General features: G+C 38.5%; 1 protein-coding gene and 1 long non-coding RNA gene across 4 annotated transcripts; one reads left to right on the forward strand and one right to left on the reverse strand.

Annotated features, from left to right (window-relative positions):
• The first annotated feature begins 1,024 nt into the window (after positions 1-1,024).
• Positions 1,025-26,048, forward strand: LOC119475322 (flotillin-2a). Of its 3 annotated transcripts, none has more exons than XM_037747907.1 (11): positions 1,025-1,242; positions 7,962-8,043; positions 12,007-12,097; positions 17,187-17,310; positions 18,461-18,579; positions 18,684-18,797; positions 18,951-19,070; positions 19,171-19,385; positions 19,576-19,759; positions 21,062-21,211; positions 22,824-26,048. In XM_037747907.1, the coding sequence occupies exons 1-11, from the start codon at positions 1,194-1,196 to the stop codon at positions 22,872-22,874; spliced, it is 1,299 nt and encodes a 432-aa protein (XP_037603835.1). In that variant the 5' UTR covers positions 1,025-1,193; the 3' UTR covers positions 22,875-26,048. The 3 variants fall into 3 exon arrangements, with proteins under 3 accessions (XP_037603835.1, XP_037603834.1, XP_037603836.1); XM_037747906.1 differs by lacking the exon at positions 12,007-12,097 and adding an exon at positions 12,583-12,673 and having other exon boundaries at positions 1,027-1,242; XM_037747908.1 differs by lacking the exons at positions 1,025-1,242; positions 12,007-12,097.
• Positions 14,240-14,711, reverse strand: LOC119475323. Its single transcript, XR_005203763.1, has 2 exons — positions 14,587-14,711; positions 14,240-14,394 (listed from the first exon to the last, which is right to left on the reverse strand). It is a non-coding gene; the product is annotated as an uncharacterized LOC119475323 (long non-coding RNA).
• Positions 26,049-26,549: the final 501 nt, after the last annotated feature.

A 26,549-nucleotide genomic window follows, 5' to 3' on the forward strand; every position in this document is an offset into this window, starting at 1 on the left:
GCTTCAGAGAAACAAGAACAAAAACATGACAGTTTAACTGTCAAAATAAAATCCACATGATAACCTGTTCATCATTACCTTTTATGAAATTGTTGTTGTTTTTTTGCTCTTCTTCTTTGAGGTATTTATTTGTTTTGTCTTATCTTTTATTTTATTGTTTTCTGTGTTAGATATGTGAAATACGTTAATTAAAAATAATAATAATAAATATATAATTTTTTTTATTAAAAAATAAAAAATAATAATAAAAAATTATAATAAAAAATTATTATATTTATTTATTATTATTATTTTTAATTTACTTATCTTTTTGTTTTTTTGGTTCTTTCCCTTTTTTCTGTATATGTTTCGTTTCTGTTTCTATTGCATTTAATTCATTTATATGTATAAATGTAATTGTTTATGAAATTAATTCTGCTTATTTAATGGTGCAGTAACATTGTTATAGGGATGGGGGTGGGGGTATAATTTGTTTATACAATTATTTCTGTGATTTATTGGATTTTGTACAGAATACCAATAAAAAGACCTTGAACCAAGACAAGTGAAATACATGAAATATCATGTCTCTCTTTCTTTGATTACTGTGGAAATTCTGACTAAACATTTCATTGTATAATTTAATTATTAATATTGTTAGTCTGTCTGTATGTGTATATATGTATATATGTTTATATGTAAAATTCAATAAAAAAATATTGAATTTTACATATTGGTTTAGGATATTTGAATTTGCATGTTGGATTTAATTGGAAAAGATAAATGCATTTCTTTATTTAAAAAAATATTTTTTTATATTAAATTGATTTTCCACCTTTTTGTCTGAATCTTCTCCGCGGCCAGGTGAACTCAGCATGAACCCACCTTCTCCGGCTCTGTTCTCAAAATAATTTGATTGCAGATCGTAGCATTAAAAAAAATGTGTATATATGAATATATGTTTATATGTAAAATTCAATAAAGAATTAAAAAAAAAACATAACCTTTTATTTTGAAAGTAAAAAGCAGAAGTGCAACGTCATATAAGGTTCGACTTGACGCACTCACTGCTCGACTGCAGCTGGAAGAAAAAACCCATCATCGATAATTGAGAACTGGAGGAGGAAAGAAACGGGAAAAACAGAGTTTATAAGTGCGATTAGTTCAGTAAGAGTCGAGTAGGTTTGGATACGTTTATTTTCTGTCAGTATATAATGGGGAACTGCCACACCGTCGGACCAAACGAGGCCCTGGTGGTTTCAGGTAACGAGACGCTTTTTAAACGGTCCGGAACGTTAGCTGCTAGGCTAACTAACAGCTAGCTCCAGGAGCTCATTCCTGCTAAAGACACCAACACTCTCCTAACCTTTACTACACCTATAACTCATGTGGTTTTCATTTCTACATTTATTTCTAACAAGTAGAATACAAAAAAATAAAAGAAAAAAATAAAGAAAAAGAATGATCACACCAACAGTTTATGACTATGAGATTATAACACACACATATATATAATATGTTATTTATATATATATTAAAAAAAATAATGATGATACCAACAAGTGGACAGTCAGAAACAAGTAGTATTTACATACAATGAAAAGCATAAGAATAATAAATTGTTATATATATATATTATATATATATATAATATATATATATAATATATGTTATATGTTATATATATATATGTTATATATATATATATATATTATATGTTATATGTTTTATATATATATATATATATACATATATATATATAAATCTCTCTCTCTCTATACATATATATATATATATATATATATATATATATATATATAAAACACACCTATATTCAATAATTATTTAAGACCTAAATAGATCATTTCATTTCATTTCAAATTTCATTTCGAACATGTAGAATACAAAAAAAAAAGAAAGAAAGAGAATGATGATACCAACAAGTGGACAGTCAGAAACAAGTAGTATTTACATACAATGAAAAGCATAAGAATAATAAATTGTTATATATATATATCACACCTTTATTCAAGCCCTAAATAGATGATTTCATTTCATTTCAAAATGTATTTCGAACATGTAGAACAAGAAAAAAATAAAGAAAAAGAGAATGATCATACCAACAAGTGGATAGTCAAAAACAATTAGTATTTACATACAATGAAAAGCATAAGACAAATAAATTGTCAAACACTTGATGCCACCATTGTTTGTTTGACCAGTGATATAATATATATATATATATATTATATATATATATATATATATATTATATTAATATTATGTTATTAATATGCCTGTATATATTCTTAATATGCCCTTGTACAAAGTATTTATTTTTATAATTGTAATATAACTTAAAGTATTTGTAATTGTAATATAACGTAATGGTAATATAACTAATTGTAATTGTAATATAACTTATTATTTTAATGGAGCTCCCAGCAAAAAGCATTTCACACAATTGTACCTGTATAAGCAGTTTGAGAATAAACATCTTGAATCTTGAATCTGAATATATATATAAAATATATATATATATATATATATATATATATAAAATATATATATATATATATAAAAAATATATATATATGTTATATATATTATATATATATTGTATTTTATATATATATATATATTATATGTTATATTTGCACTTTGGCCCTCACTGCATTAGACTTATATACTATATACTTAGACTATAAACTGTGTTACCTTCATCACAATGATCAAATGTTTTGTGGCTCCAGACATGTTTATTTATTTATTTGTTGCCTAAAATGGCTCTTTTGATAGTAAAGGTTGCTGACCACTGGTTGAGTGGATTAGCATGGTTGTGGTTCTGCATCTGTTCTTATTTTTGTCTCTCAGTGCAAGATTTGCTCATGGATCTACTTTGTCTGTGGTGTTTTGTTATGATAAAGCAGTCATTATAGTATTAGATGTGGGGAAGCTGGGCTAATGGGTTTATTTTAAGTCTATTTCTCTTGAGCAAATAGTGGAAGGATATGGTGGCTCTCTGCCGCAGAAGGAATACGGCAAAATTAATTAAATTACAGGGGCTGATAAATGATCCAGGTTCCACACTCACCATCAGCTGATTTTTCTTAGATCTGAAACACTTTTCTTAATCTCAGGGACCCTCAAACCCAGAGGTCAGGGCCCCCTTTTGTGTCAAAGTTTTGGTCCAACAGACTGGCGTTGGATTTTCCTTTATTCAAAATAAGATAAGATATTCCTTTATTAGTCCCGCAGTGGGGAAATGTGCAGTGTACAGCAGCAAAGGGGATAGTGCAAAAAAACAAGATGCATCAGCTATCACAGTAAAAAAGAGCTAAACAAAGTGTAACAAAATATGAACCATTTAAATAAAAAGGAGCAGTATATACAGTATTGACAATAAACAGACTATTAACAAAATTGCACAAGTGGAAAATGATATTGCACAGTGACAATGAAATTAAATTCCTCCGGAAAATATTGCAAAATAAAATGCAACCATGAGTCGAATCACAACACTCATTCTATACAGCGGCTCACTAATCTCTTCTATGTTGTCAAGTTATAGTAAAAACAAGACTATTTTTCATGTCGCGGCATTCTCCATTGATCTGATATGGATCCCTGGTGGACTGGTGGAATTACTGACCTTTGCCTCTTTTTGAAAATCTTGCCTAAGTTTATAAATGTGGTTTGGCAGTGTAGTGCACCAAATATTTCCAGCAGGCTTCTGTAACTGAATCTGTCAGGGTAGTTTTCCTGTCCGACCCACATGTGATGAACAAAAACAAAAAAAAAAGAGAAACCGCTTTGGGATTTTCCATTGTGAACAAACTGTTAAGAGCGTATCAGTCACCACACATAGAAATGAGTGGGCGTGAGTTGCACATCTTGATTCACAGACTTGTGAAGAAATTAATTTTTTACGAGGTTGAGTGCCAAAGCACAATTTCCTTTTCTGGGCCAAAGGTAAAAAGATAGATAGATAGTAACTTTATTAATCCCGAGGGAAATTCAAGAAGTGAAGTAACACCTTATCTGTTGTAAGCAAATACGTTCATTACTTTTCCAGAACAAAACCCTGCATCAAGGAAAGTTGATGACAGGTTTTTTTTAGCTTGTGTTAATTCTCATTCATTCACATGGAGCCTCTCCCCCCCCCCTCCACTGTGGAGTGAATGCAGTCAGGAATCTCAGATATGCCGGTGGTAGACTGGAACCACTGGGGTTATTATGGTTTGTTGCTCCAATAGGACCTCGGCCTGTTACAACTTTAGTTTGCAATGCCATTTGGGAGGAGTCAGGTGGGTTTAAATAGTAAAAGCCTGTCCCGTACACTTTCCTTAATTAAAACAGCACTTCTAATGTGTATGAATTAGTTTATGCTGTAACGGAGCATGTCTAGAAATTAGGGCTGTCAATCGATTAAAATAAATAAATAAATAAATCTATTCAAAAACGTACCTTCAAGGGAGATTTGCCAAGTATTTATTATCAACATGGGCAAATATATTTGCTTTATGCAAATGTATGTATATATTTATTATTGGAAATCAATTAACAACACAAAACAATGACAACTATTGATCCAGAAACCCTCACAGGTACTGCATTTAGCATAAAAAAATATGCTCAAATAATAACATGGCAAACTCAAGCTCAACAGGCAACAACAGCTGTCAATGTGTCAGTGTGCTGACTTGACTATGATTCACCCAAAACTGCACGTGATTATCATAAAGTGGGCATGTCTGTAAGTAAGTAAGTAAGTAAGTAAAGCTTTATTTATATACCTTTTAAAAACACACCATTACAAAGTGCTTCACACACAAATAAAACATCGAACAATGATAGAAACCAAGAATAATCACAATATGAAACACAGAAACAACGAGAGACAGATCAAACTAAAACAGATATGTGGATGAGGCCTATAGAAAGGCTTGCCTATAGAGATGTGTTTTTTTAGAAGCCACTTAAAGCAGTCCAGAGATTCAGCAGCTCTAATAGACTGGGGGAGGTGATTCCAGAGGGTTGGGGCTAAGACAGAAAAAGCCCGTTCACCTTTTGTTTTGCAGTTGGAGTGGGGGATGGATAAAAGGCAGAGATGTCAGGATCGAAGTGGTCGACAAGTAGAATAAGGAACTATGAGATCAGAAATGTAACTGGGTGAGAGGTCATGCAGTGCCTTATATGTATTAGCAAGATCTGATAGTTTATTCTGAATTTTACAGGAAGCTAATGGAGGGATTCAGAACAGGGTGATCAACTGCTAGTTCTGGTTAATAAGCTGGCAGCTGTAGGCGGTTTAAAGCAGTTTGACTGAGGTGTAGAGGGAATTACAATAGTCTAGACGGGAGAATATGAAAGTGTGAATTAATAGTTCAAGATAGTTAGTGACATGATGGTCAAAAGTTATATACCGGTCAAAGATAATACCAAGATTCTGTAAAGGGGAGACTCTAGGGTACCCATAGAACCCATTTTTATTTACATATCTTGAGGTCAGAGGTCAAGGGACTCCTTTGACCCCTTTCTTTCCAAAATTTAGCACAAGTTTAGAGGATTATTTAGCCTCTTTCTCAAGCTAGTATAACATGATTGGTACTAATGGATTCCTTAGGTTTTCTAGTTTCATATGACCGGTATCTTCACTTAACTTAAAAACTGAGCCCGCTACAACCTAAAAATCGCAAGTTGCGTTAATGCGTTAAAGAAATTAGTGGCGTTAAAACGAATTGCGTTAACGCATTATAATCGTGTTAAAAATTTTAAAAACGTAAAATTGAAAATAAGAGTTGATTAATTAAAAAAAAAAGTCAGTCTCATTATATTTGAGCAGTACATGTTACATTTTCCCAGATATTAATTGTTTGGGGCAAGATGGACTGAGGGTAATGTGGCAATATAAAGAGTCACAAGACAGACTAGCTCAATAGGTCATCATTTTGAGCTCAAGTTGAGAGTATTGCTCAGTGCTCTGTGTCCCTTTCCTGCTCTCTTTGCACATTATGCTACTGTTTCCTGTGGGTTATTGTTCCATCACACACCAGGAGGAAAGTCCATTATTTGTATAATGTGAAAAATTGGAAACGGATGCGGCCACTGTGTCAGAGTAAGATTTCTTCTTATAGACTTGAAATTTCATAATATGACCTTAAAAGTTTTGACCCTGTTGATGGAAAACACATCAGTAGTGTGTGTGTGGGATGTGGGTCAATATGTCCCGCTGTAATGTTTGGTTGTTGGGGGAGTATGTGTCAGTAAAGATAGTCCAGCTCCTCCCCCTCATCTGTCTGTCCGTTAACAGTGTGACAGCTGGGAATCTCACACTCAACACACCAGATTAAACCATCACACCGAGGCCAGAGACTTGGACCAATATGTGTTTCTTTACACCTAACTTACATCTGGAAATTCACTAACTATTACTATAATTTCTACAGTGGCGTGTTGGAAGGGAAATGGCAGATGAAATTGTTGAAATGGGATGTTTCTGTGGTGGTCTGCATGTAGTTTAATATCCCTATAGGGAAATTAAAAAGTGCATTGTAGTATGTTTTGTAGAGAGAAGGGTTTGTTTCAGGTGTTAATTTAATGCTTAATGAGCATCGTCAGGACAGTTTAGTGTGATTTTTAAGTTTACATTTAATCACACGAACCACCACAATCGGATAAATAAACCACATGAAGCATTTACAGAATAGTTGTTAAACATCTCGCCCTATCTTGAGGAAAAAAACAAAACATTGCGTTTGTTACACAGTAAATCACAGCAACTTACCAGACAGTATTTGCGTGGGAAAGTAACGACAAATGAAACGAGTGAAAGTAGCACCGGAAAGCAGAGAGGAGGTGCATGCTCGTAGTGCAACTGGAGCAAACATTGTGGGCGCTGTGGTTGGGAGACGGAGTGGTGCTTGTTTTTGTGACTTTCAGAACAGCACATGATCATCTTCCTGAGAAAAGCACGTGAAGGATATGAAAATTGTGTCACTGTCCTACCTCTATGCTAGTATGGGGTTTAAAGCCAAATCTGCTGCTACAGCTACATACATGCCTATGTATTGTACGTATTATTATAAATGTATTCCTTCTAGGGTTGTCAAAGTTAACACGATAATAACGCGTTTACGCAAATTTGTTTTAACACCACTACTTTTTAACACACGCGCATTAACACATTTTGTGATTTTTAGGTTGTAGCTGGCTCTAATAACACTCCAAACTTACACTAAATTTTGACAAGGAAAAACTGTCATGGCCATTTACAAAGGGGTCCCTTGACCTCTGACCTCAAGATATGTGACTGAAAATGGGTTCTGTGGGTACCCACGAGTCTCCACTTTACAGACATGCCCACTTTATGATAATCACATGCAGTTTGGGGTCAAGTCATAGTCAAGTCAGCACACTGACACACTGACAGCTGTTGTTGCCTGTTGGGCTGCAGTTTGCCATGTTATGATTTGAGCATATTTTTTTATGCTAAATGCAGTACCTGTGAGGGTTTCTGTACAATATTTGTCATTGTTTTGTGTTGTTAATTGATTTCCAATAATGAATAAATACATATATTTGCATAAAGCAAGTACCACTTTGTTCACAGCTAGTTTCTAACAGTGTCTGTCTGCTGTTCGGTGCTGAGCAGGTAGTGGTTTTAGAGCTGTTTAGCTGCCTTGCACAGCTAAAAACGGCACTATGATAGCAGTGAGAGTGAATCAAAACAGTAAAGTTGTGGACCAAACATCTAAACAATGAGCTGAAACTTGCCATAAAGCTTTGTGATTCTCAGTAGGTTCATCACTACGAGTGCAAAATACCGGTTAAAGCCGCTTTAAAGGTCTAAACAATCTAAATCAAATTTCTGGCCTGTTGCTTTCGAGTTGATCCCTTTTTTTCTTACTGATGCTTCTACAGTTTTTTCTCTGTATTGATTCTAACCATGTGACGTCCATTTCATCTGTGTTGTTCCAAAGGTGGCTGCTGTGGCTCAGATCAGAAGACATATGTTGTGGGAGGCTGGTCTTGGGCCTGGTGGCTCATCTCTGACATCCAGAGGTAAGTCATCACCTCTCTGCTCTGGCGCCAAACCAAAGAAAGTGCTTAAATGTCCCCTAGAGCCATTCAGTCTTAGATGGTACAGTGCTCACAGAATCAGTCAGGGAGCTTTTAAGAACAGGGTATCTGCAGGTCTGAAAAAATGTTCTTCATATTTATACATTGCTAAACACAATAAGACTTTATTTCCCTTACCAATGAATATTTTCCTCTCCTTTTTGCCCTGCTATTGGGGGGTGTAAGGGTATTTTGATTTGTCTAGCTGCCCATCTATTTGGTCCAGGGGAGATATCTAAACAACTAGTGGTCAAATTGCCATAGAGACAGAGCGCAATTAAGTCCCGCCCAAACCGAAGGGGAAGACAATCCATCGCTCTCCATTGATTTTGTATTATGTGAAGGTGAATCCTTGTCACTTTTGTCTGCTAGCAAACAACAGAAAATGTCTAAAATCTGTTGTGTGGTGGGATGCATCACCAACAAGGGTAAAGAACCCAGAACTAAGTTTTTATAAGCTGCTGAACCAAAAAACGGAGGAAACAGGCAATAAGACGGGAGGCATCAGCAGGAAGAATGGGAAAACTAGGATCCTGACACACAGTATACCTAAACTTAAGACTGCAGCATTTTGTCAGTTTTAAGATAACTATATTTCTGCAAGTTAAGCTAAAGCTTGTTGACAGTATGCAGCTTATGTTATAGTGGAATGAGGATAAATCAGAAAGCTATGCAGCATTATGTTTGCAAGTGCCTTAACTAACTAGAGAAGCTTGCTAACACCTAACAGCTAACTTGTCCTATGATCATTTTAGTTATTAACTGCGACCCTGGTAGACATAGGGTGCTAAAATAATCCTCTGACATGCTGAAATCTGATGTTTTTAGCTAGCTACAAGCATTTTGTTTGCGTTTCAGCCCTTGGTTGCATATTGTGGCGCCGATTGTTTTCCCCCTCTTGCGGGCGTTGCGCTCTGTTGTTATGGAATTTGGTATAAATATTTAATACCTCCAGATGGATTTCCTAATGTTTTGGTGACTTCCTGGTCTTTCTTCCTATACCATCACTAGGCCAGGATGTTCATTGGGTGGAACAAGATGGATCAAAATCTATTGACCAGTTTGTCATTAAATTTAGTGAGCACATTAAAAACGCACAGCAATGAGCCACGCTGTTGCACTGGGTGACATGTTCCTTCATAACGATGAACGTGGGCACTGTAGTTCGAGCCAATCGCATATACATTATCCTGGTGCTATAAATACTCTAGGACACCAGCTGCGTTAATCCACGGCTGAAAATAGTTCCCAACAAATGCTCTATTTAATTATTGTCATGGGATTTGTTGACCATAAGATACGTTATGAATAATGCCAAAATTTGTACTTAAACATTTAAGAATAATACGTTTTTTTTATTTTGACAATAGTCTTATTTTCATAGTATGTATTAAGAATATTTTAAGTTTATCTCTGCAGATACCCTTAAAAAGTTATTTTATTAAGACTTCCCTACCCTTGTACAGTTCAGTGAAGAATAAACAAGTCATTATGGTAAATTGAAGTATCAATATTAAATGTTTATTAAATGTGTAAACATAGGGGCTCACCACTGTGCGCTGCTTTTAAATGCAGCTCCAACAAACCAGCTTCCGAGAAAACGCTGGAAAGATAAACAGATGGTGTATAATGGCAAGGTCAGGGAAAGTTGTAAGCATAATATTTACAAAAGTATACCAAAAACACAACTGTTAACCTTGCAGTGTGTTAAACTCCCACACCGACACTGAAGCAAACAAGTTAAAAGAAATGGAAAAGAATTTGCAAGTGATATTCACTTGATAATAAACAAATGGAATTAGTGTTTTGTTTCTCTGCCAGAGCTTAAAACCAGAAAAAATATTTAAATCAAGTTTAGCTGGAAACACTGACGCTCAAAGGGACATAGACTTTGTGAACTCGCAACTCTTGTTTGTTTGATGTTTAACCCACTGTAAAGCTTAAAGCTACCTACTCTGAAATGTACTCATGTATCCCTGGGAAAGCTCAGAGTTGTGGCGCTGGGTTGATTTAATGTCAGTAAAACAACTTTGGTTGCCGTTATGAAACTGTTTACAGAGTGTGGGCTGTCATGTGGCCAGCTCTCAGTGAGACTTTTTCACATCTGAGTGATCACAAATTTAGACTGAAAAGCCCCTAATCTATCTGTACCACCTGTAAAAGAGGGCGTACAGTAATCATAATGAACATGAACTGACATGAGATAATATTATCAGGGCTGTCAACATTAACACGATAATAACGTGTTAACACAAATTTGTTTTAACGCCACTAATTTCTTTATCGCATTAACGTAACTTGCTGCTACGCTCCAAACCTATGCTAAATTTTGGCGAGGAAAAACTGGCATGGTCATTTTCAAAGGGGTCCCTTGACCTCTGGCCTCTAGATATATGAATGAAAATGGGTTCTGTGGGTACCCACGAGTCTCTCCTTTACAGACATGCCCACTTTATGATAATCACATGCAGTTTGGGGTAAGTCATAGTCAAGTCAGCACACTGACACACTGACAGCTGTTGTTGCCTGTTGGGCTGCAGTTTGCCATATTATGATTTGAGCATATTGTTTTATGCTAAATGCAGTACCTGTGAGGGCTTCTGGACAATACTTGTCATTGTTTTGTGTTAGTAATTGACTTCCAATAATAAATATAAACATACATCTGCATAAAGCAGCAGATTTACCCACTCCCATGTTGATAAGAGTATTAAATACTTGACAAATCTCCCTTTTAAGGTTCATTTTGAACAGATAAAATGTAAGATTAATTTGCGATTAACTATGGACAAACATGCGATTAATCACGATTAAATATTTTAATCGATTGACAGCCCTAGGACTAACGTGTGATTATTAATAGTCCTCGTCTCTGGCGCTCCTGGTTTTAACTGATGTACTATTTGGGGTTTGCTTGCGTCTTTGTTTCTACTTTGCTAACCTGCTTTGCTTCGTCTGGTGTTGATCTCACCCTGTCTAATCCCCAGTGTATCTCCTGCAGGTTACCCATTCCCCATTAAGTGCTGCTCTTTGTCTTTAGTTGCTAGGAAACGTAATGGTAGACCTCAACAATAAAATAAAGTTGATGCATTTAGAGACCGGCTGTCCCAGGAATCCTCTTTCGCCTATTTCTATTCTGCATTTCGGTCGTGCAGTTTGCTCCTCATTTCAGATGCTTTCTTGGATGATCAAAACAGGAGAGAGTAGTGGCCACTTCAGCTAAAAGCCCCGTGAGCATAAGGACAGCGTTATGAAAACGGGTGGGGGGAGGCAGCATGGCCTCCCGCTTTTGATGCAGTAATCATGTTAATGTCCAGGCCTGTGACTCATTGATCCAATTCGTCTGGAGAGAAGAGGGAGGAAGAGCTGCTAACCAGAGACTCTCCCCTTCTAAGCGTAGCTGCAGTCAGCCTCCCATGTCTTTGACTCGGACAACAATGAATCAGTGTTTATTGTAAAAGAACGGCTCTGGCTGTTTTTATCCAGTCCAAAACATAATCTCACAGCCGGCCTAGTACTGGAGAGGAGGATAATGATTGTTTGTAGAGGACATTCTTGTGTAATCTCCATACAATGTAATCTTTGGAGAGGCGCTTTGCTCAAGAATCCTTTCAACATGGATCTTGGTCTTTGTCCCAGATCACTGAAACATTTATTAACAGACAGAGACCAGAGAAGCTGCGTTGTAGCTGTGTCGATCCTGGTTTTGTAAGAGGTGTCAGCAGCACCACATGATACATGAAACAGCCCTCTGGGCTAAAACCGGCAAAACAGGAGGTCCGGCTGTGTCTTTCACCCCTCCCTCCTCCCTCTTTCTCTTGACCTTGGTTACTGACATTCCTAACAGCTGTTGTCCAACTTACTGTTTTGCCTCTGCTATTCCCGCCTTCCTGCCCGCCTGCGTAGAATGTCTCTGGAGGTTATGACCATCCTCTGTCGCTGCGAGAATATCGAAACGTCGGAGGGTGTTCCCCTGGAAGTGACAGGGGTGGCTCAGGTAATGCACTTCAAAAGACCACCAAAAAAACAAACAAGCAGGGGCTGGTGCTCGAGACCAAAGGAAGACCCAGGAAAATGGTTCAACTAACAAGCTAACGTTGTCTATGTTTGCTTTTCTCATCTTCATGGCTTTTTTTCTTCTGCAGTGAAGGGGAGACAGTCGGCTGTCACTAACTTAGGCCGAACTCTGAGTCAACTTTGGCAACGGGGTCAATAAATGAAGGCTATAGAAAAGAGGATTTGAGGAACCCAAAGTTAAATACAAATTGAGTTATTTGAATAAATAATTACGGCAAAAATCTAAATCCTACAAGTTTTGAGAAGTGGATAGCATCTCATTTTGCTCCGTTGTTCGTGATCTGGGGTCCTTGGGTGAATGGTTTCACTTTGTCCTGTTTTGTTTCCTTGTGTTCTTCCCTTCATTTGCTTTCCCTCCGAACATGTCAATTTTTATTTTATATTTTTTCCCACATTCTTCAACAGGATAACGCTTGAGATTATGACCCTGCAGCCCAAGTGTGATGATGTAGAGACAGCGGAGGGTGTAGCTATTACTGTCACTGGGGTGGCTCAGGTAATTCACTACACTTTTCTGGGAATGCCAGTTCAGACTCCACTAACCTCCCCTCCCCCCCTCCTCCTTTTCTCTGGCATCAACCCATAATCACAGCACAGGTGCTATTTCATTCAGAGGGCTCAAATTAAGATGCACACCTGTATTTTTTGATTAGGACTCTGAGTTAGATGTACATACAGAAATGTTGGGTCAAATTGTTGTCTGCATGATTTACCCTCATGTCTGGGCAGAATGCACCTAGGTAAACCTGTTTGACTAGGCCGGCATTCAGACTGATAGCAGCACTGAGTCAAAATAACACAGCCTGCTTATTTAGTTCAGTGAAGTCACAGAATTGGAACAATTCAGTTGGCACACTGTGTCTGATAACCCTTCAAACTGGGCTTCCTGGTTCGTATTTCATCGTCTCACTAGTACCTGTAGAAACACACCTTACCAATGTAGCCCCTTGCATCATGTTGACAAAGTGTTACTTTCAGTCTGAACCTGGTCCTGGTGTGACAGGAGAAGGGGTCTGTGTAGAGCCTGATGTGCATTTCAGTGTCAATCTCAGTGTGTTTTTTTGTTGTTGTTTTATTATTGTGTCTGCTATTTGGTTTGGTTTGATCCTGTTCAGTGCCAAAACGCTTTTTTTTTATGTCAAAGAGAAAATCCACCTTAAAATAAAACTATATCTACTCCATACATACACATTAAAAGTTATCAGTTAGTTAAAGATGTACTGCTGCTAGATACTTTAATAGGCCCTTTTCACAGTAGCCATTTTGACATGTCATTGCAGGGTAAACGCAGGTGTAATATAAACGCGGGTATACTAAGTCAAAAGAATGTATGGGAGGAATCTATAGAGTCAGTAGTGTAGGGAGTGGATGTGTGGAAATGTGTTGCATGGATGTTATGCTGTAAAAACAAGGAAAAGAAACCAAAAACCAAGGCACAGAGATATGATGTGAGAGGAGATCTGCCCAAACCACAGACAGCTGACTACTCATCAGGTCTGCAGCCCTGGAGAGAGAAAGCACTGACACAGCAGAGGATCCAAACACGGAGGGGCCGTCACAAATTAATAACATTAATTATAGGCTTTGTTCCACTTAGGTGGGCCAGGGCGCTGGTATTGTGAACGCAGGCTCACTAGAATGGCTGTGACACTAAATAGAATGGATACCATAATTTATTAACCCAGAAAAAACTAGTTTAACCGGAAATCAATTCTTCTTTGCCACCCCAAAAAAGTAGCCTACTGTTAAAACTACTGTCTTAGAGCAGCGAAGAAGAACTGACTGCAGGTAGTTTGTCACGTGACGATAGCAGACGGCAGGAAAAAGTCAGCCATTTGGCAATATTTCACAGTGGAAAATAAAAATAAAAAGGCGATATGTACAGTATGTAAGGCTTCCGTTTCGAGGAGTGGCTCTAGTGTTGATAGTTTCAACACCAGCAATCTTATAAAACATTTGAAGACGCATCGCACGGAAGAGCCCAATACAACAAAGATGATAATCATATCACATCCATACATGGTCAGTAGGAAACAGCCGTTAAAAAGAAAATAATAGCTTATTTTATAACGCTGGTATTGGATCAGTACTCTGATGCAAGTTCAGGTATCGGAATCGGTATCGGGAAGGGAAAAAATGATATCAGAACATTTCTATTTCGTCTATCTGGTAGTGAAAGAACATTACCCACGTTGAAGAAAGACTCACGGAGCAAAGCTATCTCCACTGCAAACATTCAGCTCTCTGTGATTGTCACTCTCTATCACAGTGACTGAAAGAAGATAAACGCTGATTTCATGGTAGTCTCCTAATTCAGTAATGAGACAAAGCAAACCTTTGCATTTCCACTCACTATAACAAGGTGATGCAATGATTGTGGTTCTATCAATGCCAAAGTTGCTGAAATACAAAACCTTCACTGTAAATATCTACTGCAGGACTGTTGTCCCTTGAGTCAATTGTAAATCCAGTTTAAGTGTCTTTAAGCAACAAACTGAATCCCTACCTTCCAAATAACAAGTGAAGTCTTTTTTACGGTGGATTTTCTCTTGTAGAACTTGTTCCATAATATCCCACTATTTTCTGCATTTCTGTTTTGCAAACAATATCCTGCTCATGTTCCCTCATTTCCCTTTTTTTGTGTCTGCATGCCAGTATTTTTTTTTGAGGATACCTCATTATCAGTTCTGTATTTTAACCACAGTCATGCCAGTGTTCCCTCTTCCTCTGTGTTTCCATACATGCATGCTGACAATGAGCCCACTGTCTGGAGCTAGAACAGCCCCTCACTCTCACACAGTTCACTTCACAGAGAGGCTCATCATGCCACTGTTTGATTGGTCCAACCTAAACCGAAGCCATTGTGGTGCGCGTGTCCCATGGCAACAGGAGTAGTGTCCTTGTTAAATTAAAGAGACACACATATGTTTAGACTAAGAGGGAGGAACCCGGCAGAATGAATGTTAAGGAAACCAGAGCAGAATGTTAATCTGGGATATTGTTTTAACTAAGTGGATTTCAATCACGTTTTGTATTGTAGTATGTTTGTCTACTTTGACAGCCACAGTAAAACCACATCAATCGACAAATCCATCACCTTTTTAAAAACAAAAAACACACAAAACATGAACATGACCAACATGAGTTGAGGAAATAGTTGTCAGGAGAAGTTTAGATCACATTTCCTGTACTTGGGCTTTTCAGTGTTGTATCTTGAAGGAGCTGTGGGTTTGGAGGAGGCAGGAGGAAGGGTGGTGTCACGAGGGGAATAGGGTAGGAGGTCAGGAGGAGTTAAGTGCTCAGAGATTACCACTGCACACTTTATTCCAGTGTCGGCCGCGGCACGGCTCCCCCTGCTGTCTGTCTGAGCTGGTCCTGTGTGTTGTGTGTTGTGTGGCTGGCTTGTAGCCTTTTTTCTTGTTTTCAGACATGTGTTTCCTTGGAATGACGTCCATCCTCCCCCGACTTTGTGTTGCCCTCATTCCTGGTATGAGTGCATGTTGCAAAACAAAACCATGTGCAGACCTCTCGCCTAAGGACCCAGCTCACTCTCTCTTTTCTTCCAGCTCCAGTGGAGTACAATATCACCCAAAACTTTCTTCTTACACCATTTCTTTTTTGATTTCCTGACTGTACATGTGACCTCTCTTACTGTCACTGACTGTCCTTGTGTTTATCTTGTAAACCTCAGGTCATTTTCTTTTGTTTCATTTTATTGTAATTATTATTTTTGCCATTTAATTCTGTCAGCTCTAAATGATCCTGTTCATTGTTTTTTGACCTTGTAATAGGAACATACAGTAGATTTCTGAATTGGGATTGGCACTGCATTACCCTGAATCAAGCTTAGATGTTGGGATTTTCTTTAGTGTAATTATCACTTGAAAGTAGAACTCTGTTAACAGGGTGCATCATGAAGTTATAGAGTAGGGTTTTGATCATAAGTACATGCTTTGCTTGTCATAAGCTCAAAAGGAACGGGGTTTGAAGTCAAATTGTCTGCATCTTCTGCTATTGATCACAGATGTTAAGCATCTAATAGCTGATTACTGATGATTAGACCATCTGATGGCCAGGCACTCTTACAGTGTGACTATAATCACTATGTTATGATAATTTATATGAAATAAGGACAAAAAATGATGCTCTGTACATGCATAGCTAGTAGAGCTGGGCAATATGGCCAAAATCCTCTCTACCGATATAGGTCATTTCATATCTCAATGCAGATATATGTCTCAATATTGCATATTTTCTGGTAATTCAATACATAAATAGTCTATATGAAATAAACACATGGTAAAGCCTACTTTTGTGTACTCCTGTGTGAATTAAATACTCGACAAATGATAACTGAGTTTTTTTAAGAACTTGAGTGCAAAATGAGCATAACCATTTATAGGTTAGTGAAATTATAGAGATAAAAGAAATAAATATAGGCCTAGCCTATATCACGTTAGAAACGATTTAGAAAAAAATATACGATACACTTTTTATATCGTTTTGATGATATATCGTCATATTGCCCAGCCCTAATACCTACTATGGCATATTGAAAATATAGAAGCATTTGGATATAATTTTGCAGATTTAGTGTTTATAGTCCTTTTGCTTGTGTAAATAAGAACTGAAGCAGTTCATTACTAAACAAATCAAAGATGCATGACCAAAACTTTGATGCACATGTACCCAACAGTTTCTTAAAAACATCCCAGCCTTTATGCATCCATGTCACTAATGTATTGCAGACTTTTGCAAGATTTTTCTTAAATTCAGTTTGAGTGTTGATTTCCCATTCTAAATGTTATGCTTCATTGTGAACTTGTTTTTTTATACATTACTGTGTGAACGTGAAAAGAATGATGTGTGGTTGACTGATCAGAGAGAAAGTGATTGTTGTATGATACCACAAAAGCTAGTATGTGTCATGTTTCCATGTGTTGCCTGTATTTGTGCACGTGTTTGTGGATGTGTGCTCAGCTGACGATCTTTGTCCATATTGGCACCAGGTGAAGGTGATGACGGAAAATGAGCTGCTGGGTTACGCCTGCGAACAGTTCCTGGGGAAGTCGGTCATGGAGATCAAGAGCGTCATCCTGCAGACCCTTGAGGGTCACCTGCGCGCCATCCTTGGTGGGTAGTCTCTCTAAACTGCATTGTCACTACTTGATTTATTTATTTTTTTCCCCAACAAATGTGGACAGTCCATGTCGTTTTTAAATCTTTGCTTACATTGTAGGGAAGTAGAGAAGGAGAGGGATTAAGGGAGATGCAGACAGATCTTTTCTTCCTTTAACTATTTATTTATTTTGGCAACATTTTGAGTCAAAACATGTAAGAAATGATCAAAAAATGTCCGTGTTTTGCTCCCAGAAGATTGTAAATGCTGTAATAATTATCATGATTCTGGTTTCTAAATGTAGGTACATTTCTGTTTTGTTCGGTATGAGATAAGAACCTCACCATGATCTGCACAGAGTCACAGTGTGAAGCAGTTTTACCAGAAAGGTGGTTTTGGAGTAAAATGTGCCAATAGCCAAGAGGCAGGTTTAGTTGTTGGCTCAGCTCGCCCTAGTTTAGTTTCCATTCTGGTAAAATGTGGTTGACTTGAACATCCAATGTGCGTCAGTACTGCAGGTGTGTGATATTATAGAGCAGATATATCAGCATGCACAACAACACAATGATCCGATGGCAAACAAGAACAAGGTTAATTTGATCAGTGAGCACCAGGAGACAGAATGATACATTATATTGAACAAATGGCAGGTGCTGCTTCTGTTTATTCAAAGAAATTGCTCTTGCAAACATATAATGTAGAACTTCCTCAGTGTCAGAGCAGGTGTTTAAAACATGAAGTGTAAAAGCGGTCATGAACCGTAGCTCGAATCACCACTCGGTTATATCAATTGACGGTCGAGGGCAACAATGAGGATGTATATATCGGACATTGGGCCTCATGCAGCAACGGTCTCTTAAATTTCTCTCATATTATCTCTTAATTTTCTGTTAAGAGAAAGAATAAGAAGTCAACTCCAGATGCACCGAACGCTCTTAACCATCCAAATCTGCTCTTACCCAGGTGTTCTGAATGATGAATCACACTTGATATAAAGTTGAGGCGCATGGCTGATTGTTTATTATTAGCATAGGTGAGAGAGGAATAATTTGTTCTCTTGACATATTGCCCAACTTTGTCAGTGTGCTCAATTTGGGTTAAATAAAGTCTGTAGAAGTAACAATGTAAATGGGAAGGCACTAACCACTGTTTCCATCCTTTCAGGCACCCTTACTGTTGAGCAGATTTACCAAGACAGAGACAAATTTGCTTCGCTGGTGCGAGAGGTGGCATCACCTGATGTCGGCCGCATGGGCATCGAGATCCTCAGCTTCACCATCAAGGTGTGAAGATCACCTCATCCTGCGTTTATCTTTTGAACATCTGTTTCTAATTTGAATAATGGAATTACTTACCGTGCGTCCGTGTTTATTTATCCTCGTGACAGGATGTATACGATAAAGTGGAATACCTGAGCTCACTGGGAAAGACTCAGACAGCTGCAGTACAGAGGGATGCAGACATCGGAGTGGCAGAGGCCGAGAGAGATGCTGGCATCAGGGTAAGAGGAAATTAAAACTACAGACAAGCAATTGAATAACATCCATTCTCTGATTGTTAAATAGCTTTTAGCTAATAGCCATCACATTAGGATACCAACAAACTGCTCCTAACCCATCTCCCTGTCATTATCTTCTCCACACATCTTTTACAGGAAGCTGAGTGTAAGAAAGAAATGATGGATGTCAAGTTCTTAGCTGACACAAAAATGGCCGACTCCAAACGAGAGCTGGAAATGCAGAAAGCTTCCTTTAACCAGGAAGTGAACACAAAGGTAATGAGTTGTATAGTTTTGATTGGATTGTGAGCGGAATATTGTTAAAAGACAGAAACATGAGAGTAAAGTATTAATGAAAACCCGTGGTCCTCTCTAGAAAGCAGAGGCTCAGCTGGCGTTCGAGCTGCAGGCGGCCAAAGAGCAGCAGAAGATCCGTCTGGAGGAGATCGAAATCGAGGTGGTGCAGAGGAAGAAGCAGATCGCTATTGAGGAGAAGGAGGTCATCCGCACGGACAAGGAGCTCGTCGCCACGGTGAAGAGACCCGCCGAGGCCGAAGCCTACAAGATGCAGCAGCTGGCTGAGGGACGGAAGTGAGTGGCTCCCACACAGATCGCCCTTCAGTGCAAACATTTCAATTTACAATCTGCCTATTTTTTTCACCTGCAAGTCAGGCTTATATATTCATATATTATTGCAGAACAGTACATGACTGACTGCTTATGACAGTGAACACTAAACAGTCCCGTTGATGCTCCTCTAACCCCTAACCTTTAACCCTAGGATTAAGACGGTGCTGACGGCGCAGGCCGAGGCCGACAAGATCCGCCTCATCGGTGAGGCCGAGGCCTCCTCTATTGAAGCGGTGGGGAAGGCAGAGGCCGAGAAGATGAGGCTCAAAGCTGAAGCCTACCAGCAGTACGGCGAGGCTGCCAAGACGGCCCTGGTCCTGGAGGCTCTGCCCTTGGTCTGTGGTATTCATTTATACACCAACATTTGGGAAGTTTATTGGTCTGATTACCCGACATCTTCACCACTAGAGGGTTGGCACCAAAGTCATCTGTGTGTTCTTTAAACAGCTTTTTTTTCCACATATGAATGCTAACAATTAAACACATTCTGTAAAAAATAATCATAAGCAGCAGTTAATTTAAACATGAGCTTTTTGTAGTATTCTGAAGTTGGTATATATATTTTTATTCTCAAACATAAGCAAACTCATCTCCACCATCAGATAAGTCCCATTATAAAGGCAGGTGTCGAAGAGAAACAATCTGCCTTTGTCAGGACTTCCAAAGAGTATTTCCTCATGTTTCCTTAACACGCCTAGCAGGTGTACAAGTGGATCATTAGAAATGAACTAACCCTCCTGCCTTACAGATGCAACAAGTACTAATTTTTTCACATTTAGGGTAATGCTATTCCATGGTGTTTGCTGAAGCATTACGCCTGGGCTACACTGGATGCATTAGCAGCGTGACTGCTCCTAGCTGAACTGCTGCGTCTCTCATGCGTGGGGTGTCCACACTGACAGCGTTGCTGCTGAGGGGCTGCTACTGCGAGCCCTTTCTTTCTACATAGAGTTTGCCTTTCATAACAGCCATTTCACTTCATTGCATTTTATTTCATATTATTTGATTTATATTTATTTTCGACAGAGAAAGGCTAAGAGGCGTGTGCTCATTTATAAATAATAATCCACGATTAAAAGTCGGTAATCTATTTAATTTATGAAGCCTTGCAAGTCACTGCATTTTCCACAACACTGTCCTGCAGTTATTTCAGAATAAAAGCCTTGTGTTAACAAATGAAGGAGTTCCGTCCAACGTTAGAGGGCTTTTATTTTTAAATGGAATCAGGATGTGTTGATTTAAAAATAAATATTATTTTTTTTCCATGTCCATATTCTACTGATGTAGACATTGAAACTGCGGTAATGTTGCTGGTATGATGTCAATATACTGTCAGAAGATCATTTTCCCTGTCAGCGTTTTAACCTGTTAACATGGGCGCCAAAATAAAAAGCAAGTGGTTCCGTGCTCGCTGCTCATGCATCCAGTGTGGCACGGGCGTTACACTGGCAAGAGCTATCCATCAGAGACGGATGACTTTGGTATCATTATTTTAGTCAGAGTGAGGAGAACAAAGGGCCAAACCCCCAAAAAATGTTTGTTTTTTCCTGTTCATGTCAATTCCTGTCATGTATTGATGGTATGAGGAGCGTTTTGCCAGTGAAATAACCAACGGATGCTCACTTGTGTTTCATCAGATCGCCAGTAAGGTGGCTGCACCCCTGGCCAGAACCAGTGAGATTGTCATCCTGAGTGGAGACGGCAGCCGCGTGACCGGAGAGGTGAACCGTCTATTAGCTGAGCTCCCCGTGTCCGTCAACGCCCTCACTGGGGTGGATCTGTCTAAGGTGAGAGTGGCGCCGTTCTCCACAAGAGTTCATACATTTCATCACACGTTATCTTCAGGGTCAACTGTATGCTCGGCTTATGATTGAGTGTTTGAACTTTTTGAACAAAAACAAACAGAATACAAAGCAGCAGTTGTTGAGCCTTTTTCAGTGGAATAAAACATTATTACAACAGATGACCGGAGGGCATTTAATAGAACACAAACACCCGCCAACGCTCAACAATTCTCCATCTTGCCCAGCTGCAGCCTCCGTGCTGTTAGTTTATCATTCACGTCTTCAGGGACTCTCCAACAAAATAGCACAAGGAGGCAGTGCAGATTGGGATCAGCCTGGGAAGTCACATGGAGAATTTTACCACCCACCCATGAACAAAGTTTAATAGGTCTGACTCAAAACTGAAAATTGTATTGTGTAAATAGCAACACAGTCACCATAACAACTTCATAAGGTGATAATATGTCAGTGTTTTCAGTTTGTTCAGCTGCCCCCGAGTAGCTAAAAAAATCTAAGAGTAAACACGAACAAAGTATTTAGATTACATACATTTTTATGCCTCTGCATCGGTGTCAGCCGTGGCCAGAGGCATTATGTTTTTGGGTCATCCATCTGTATGTACGTACGTACACATACATCCCGTCCATTCTTGAAAATGCGATACCTCAGGATCAAATTTGGCACAGATGTCCACTTGGACTCAAGGATGAACTGATTAGATTTTGGTTTTCAAAGGTCACTGTGACCTCACAAAACACATTTTTGGCCATAACTCAAGAATTCATATCCTAATTATGACAATTTCACGCATATCTAAGGCGTTCAGGGCACGCCTGTAAAAACGTGAGGCGCTAAGGAATGCAAAAGCAGCGTGCAAAACGCTGTAAACTCATTGAAAACAATTACAAAAAGCCACCCCAGGCTGCTAAAACGCACTCTCCCTGATCGGGACCTAATCCTGCAACATCTGTTGGCATTGTGTCTACAGTTGATATTACAGAAACATGATGATTACATATAGTCATAACTCAAATTAACTGTCCATAATTAGATTTAGATATTCTCCCAAAATGCCATCAGCCCCTTGTTACTCACAAGATTTGCCATCAGGGGGTGCTGAAGCTACTCTTTAAAATCTCTTATCATATTTTACTCATAGATACGTATTGGAATTCAGAAGATTAATATGTCCATAAATAAAAATGTACATGTATTTTCTTCAGGAAGTGGCTCTTCTGGTCTCATATTTCATTCCAAAGTTGAAAATTGCTGCAATGGAGAAATATAATATACATATTATTAGGGCTGCCCCCCTTAGTCGACTAATCGTTAGTCATTTTGGTCTTAAAGATTTCTTTAGTCGATTAATCGCTTTTTATGCTTTTTCATGCTGAATGACTTATTTCCAAGAAATCTGTCCATTTTCCATTTTCCAAGAAATCTGTTGATTAAACCAACAAATCGATTAGTTGCCAAAATCATATAAGTGTTAATCGACTAAGAATTTCTTTGGTCGAGGACAGCCCTAATATATATAGTTTCTCTGTGAGCTCGTCCCTTATAGTTATTACTCTGTGTTAAAAGCAGCTAACTGTCCTGTCCTCTGATCCCACAGATCCCTCTGCTCCAGACGATGATGGGCCAACAGTGCCAAGCAGCCGTCTGAAGAGTCAGGCCGGAGACTCGCTACTCTGAATCCTTCGACATTTATCTGCCTCAAGCATGAAAAGAGTTTTTCCAGCCTCTGACCCCTTATGCAACTGCCTTCGACCAGAAACACTTGACACCCACCAAGAGTTTTTTTTTTATATTTTTAAGAGGTTTTTAATTTTCTAAAGCAAAAAAAATAACAAGCTGGGGCCTTACTTCTAAAGGACCAGACTATATATGTATCTTCTGTTTTTTAGTTTTAGACACATTGATTCTTATCACACGGCACTAGTTAGCGAGTCCTGCGAGTCATCCAAAGTAGATTTGGGTGTTTTTGAGAGACAAAAGTCTGAGTTGGCCCCTTTTTGAATGTTTTTAGAAGGAAAAACACACCAGTCTTCAATAAAAGGTGCTGGAAAGAGTCCAAAACCGTAAGGCCAAATCTGAATATTGTTCTCTTCTCCAGAGCTGTATAAATTTCTACCTGTGGAGTGCACCACCTCCCTGTCAGGTGCTATGACATTCATTCACCTTGGGAGCAGAGTGTCCCAGCTGCTGCCTCTTCATCCTCAAACAGTTCAGAGCCCAGTTAGTGAAATAACTCGCTGTAGACTGAGCCCAGCTTTTTATAGTCTATTCTCTATTTCTCATAGATTAGTTTAACTCTAACTCAGAGAACTTGTTGGATTACCTAACCACCACTAGATCTTCACCCACTGTGATTGTAAATTTTAGAGTATATTACAAAATCGGTAATATCTGAATCACTTGTATGATAATTCTTACCTCGCGGTTTACTGTCATGTTGCCTGTCTTCTGATGTGCAGTGCCTGTTCACCACTCAAGTGCCCAAACCTTAGGACAGTGGTTTGGCTTTAGATGGATTTACATCCGAGTATATCACTGTTATAGATGGATGGTGTTTTAATATTGTTCCCTTATTCTCATAACACCGGCTTGTACTAACAACAGTGTTTACTCTTCACTTTTGTCACGTGTTTAGACACATAGGCAGATATATAAACACTAAGCATAACACAAAGCCATACTTAGAGAAGATTAGCCTTAAAAGATAACCCTGGACGCCTGCCAGGCTCTCTGAACATTTCTCTATAACTCAAGTAGGGAATGGTCGACGTCCAGGGTCTGAGCTTTAATTCATTTTTGCTACTCCTCTCTATCTTTTCCTCCTACTCAGATGAACTGTTAGTCCTCCTCCTACTCAGATCTCCGATGTCGTTTTGAAATGTTCACTTTTGCAGATACATGTTTTGTAACTTTAAAGAGAGTAACCCCCTCAACTCTTCCGGTTGAAAGTTGCCGCTGTGTCGCTCATCTGACCACACCCAGTCCGCGATGACAAAGCAGGAATTTAATGTTCCATTCAGTCGGCCCACACCTCTTTGAGTTGGAAGATATGCATGTGATGAGGTTGTAATGTTTGTGCTCGGGCGGTCTTCAGTTTGGTTAATGTAATGTTGAGCAGTTGGATCCGTTACTTTTTCCTAACTCTAAGTGAAGCTTTTTATCTTGTTGCCAGGTCAATCTAATTACCACATGTAGTCTGTTACAATCATTTAACCGTTGAAAGCAATAGATAAGAGTCACATCATCACTTGTGATGCAGTGTGCAACACCTTTCAACCTCTAGATGGCAGCATCGTCGCAGGATTCGAACCAATATTGAGTCTCTCTGCAACCTGATTGAGCCTTTTGTTGTTATACATTTTTTTTTACTTTTTATTTTCATATCACGCTCTTGTCGTTTTGCCATCCAGCCTGTTTGCAGTTAAGTAGAGCTGAGTTTTTTTTTCGTTCTGTGTTTTGCCTCTGGTTAATTTGTGAATTAACACTTTACAGAATCTGTGACCTTTTTGTTTTATTTTGCCACCGACCATTACAAAGCTATTATAGTCGCGCTATTTTCTTTTATTTCCTGTGAATACATTCAAGGCTTGTGGCTTGTTTGGTCTGAGTGAATTTCATCTTCTGTTTTTGACATAAATGTTACAATTCCCTCCCAGTTCAAATGTGTGTCTGCGACTATTTTCCCTGTTGGTGAAAACGCCGCCTGTCTTGCCACAAATACAATAATATTATTAACCTATCGATGTGTAATATTCTTTACCATCATTTGAAATGGCCAGTATTTTCAACAAGTGATTAACAGCATTTAATATCAGTCATTCAAACCTGACAAAGATCACCTGAGTGAGAACTCGGTGGTCTGTGAGCGACATTGAGACAAATATCATTTTTAAACCGGCTGAACGATAGATGATTGACAGTTTTTGTTATTATTGGGCTTAGAAAACTGATCTGGAAATGCAAAACGACCCACCAAATGTAGCTTCTGAATACATTTAAGGTGAAAACAGTTGCAGAATCATCTTGACAGTTTAAAAAGTGGCAACTCCCCATTATGTTCTTCACATATGTGAGATGAATCAACTGTGAGTGTTTGTTTCCAGAGGGGGCAAAGGTTAAAGCATCTAAATAAAACTGTTAACAACTTAGTATTACACTTTGTAATGATCCTTTTATTTAGAAAAGGTAGATTTAGTTTCTGTACACAGTGCCTTTGTTAAATAATGAGGACGTCATTCAGGTTGTTGACTATTAATCACACACAACATGAATTTACTATAAAACAAAGATTGACTTGTAGAATATGTGAACGTTATACATAAATAGTGTTCTTTCTTTCTACCTATTCTGTTTGATGTACTTTACATTCTGTACTGCAAATGTACAAAGGAACACAGATAATATATATATCTAGTTAGATGATATATATAAATGTAGTGTTGGGTAGCATTTAACAGCTTTTCCTACGGAATCTGGATTTATTAATTTGGCCGTTATATTGTGTGCCAAAAAATATAATTTCTTGATTTGTATTTTCTAATCAGAGTGGAGGCTACTTTTCTGTTTTTAGGGGAGAATGTGGTTAAAGACCAAACGCTAAACAGACCTACGCCTTAACTCTTTGTCTTCATCTGATACATGTCCATCTGTCGTCTGTCATGGAAATCATCTGTAATCTCTATTAAAGGTTATATTGTGGATTTATCTTGTGGCTTCTCATGTTAACACTGGCCTTTGGAGAACTGATCCAGCATGGCATTTCAAGCACGTGTTCATGATATTGTGTTGTGTGACGCCCTATAATAAATGTTATACTACTTCCTGTTGGCCTCGCTGTCCGTCTGTTACAGAATATTAAAGAGGACCTACTATGCTATTTATTTGATCCTATTTTAAGGTGCATACTTGTATTTTGGGTTTCTACTAGAACATGTTTAAATGCTTCAATGTTAAAAAATGGCTTTATTTTTCTCATACCGGCTGTGCTGCAGCACCTTTTTTCACCTTCTGTCTGAAACACTCTGTTTAAGCTCCCCCCCCCCCCCGAAAATCCCAGTCTGCTCTGATTGGTCAGCTGGCCTGCTCTGTTGTAATTGGTCAACCAAACCAAACGCTTCAGACTCCGCTCCAGCTCCGCTCTAACTAGCTTTGTTTGAGTGCGTACCAAACTAGCCGCTCGGCAGGTGTTATGCAAATGTGTTACTTGGTGACATCACCACGTTACAGAAGAAAAGGCAGGACTTAAAGCAAAGCGTTTCAGGCAGTTCAGGAGCAGTGTTTCTGTGGGGGAGAGGAACTCCCTTTGACGTGGACTTTGGGCTTT

This window comes from Sebastes umbrosus, chromosome 17, assembly GCF_015220745.1.
Source record: "Sebastes umbrosus isolate fSebUmb1 chromosome 17, fSebUmb1.pri, whole genome shotgun sequence".
Lineage (NCBI taxonomy): Eukaryota > Metazoa > Chordata > Actinopteri > Perciformes > Sebastidae > Sebastes > Sebastes umbrosus.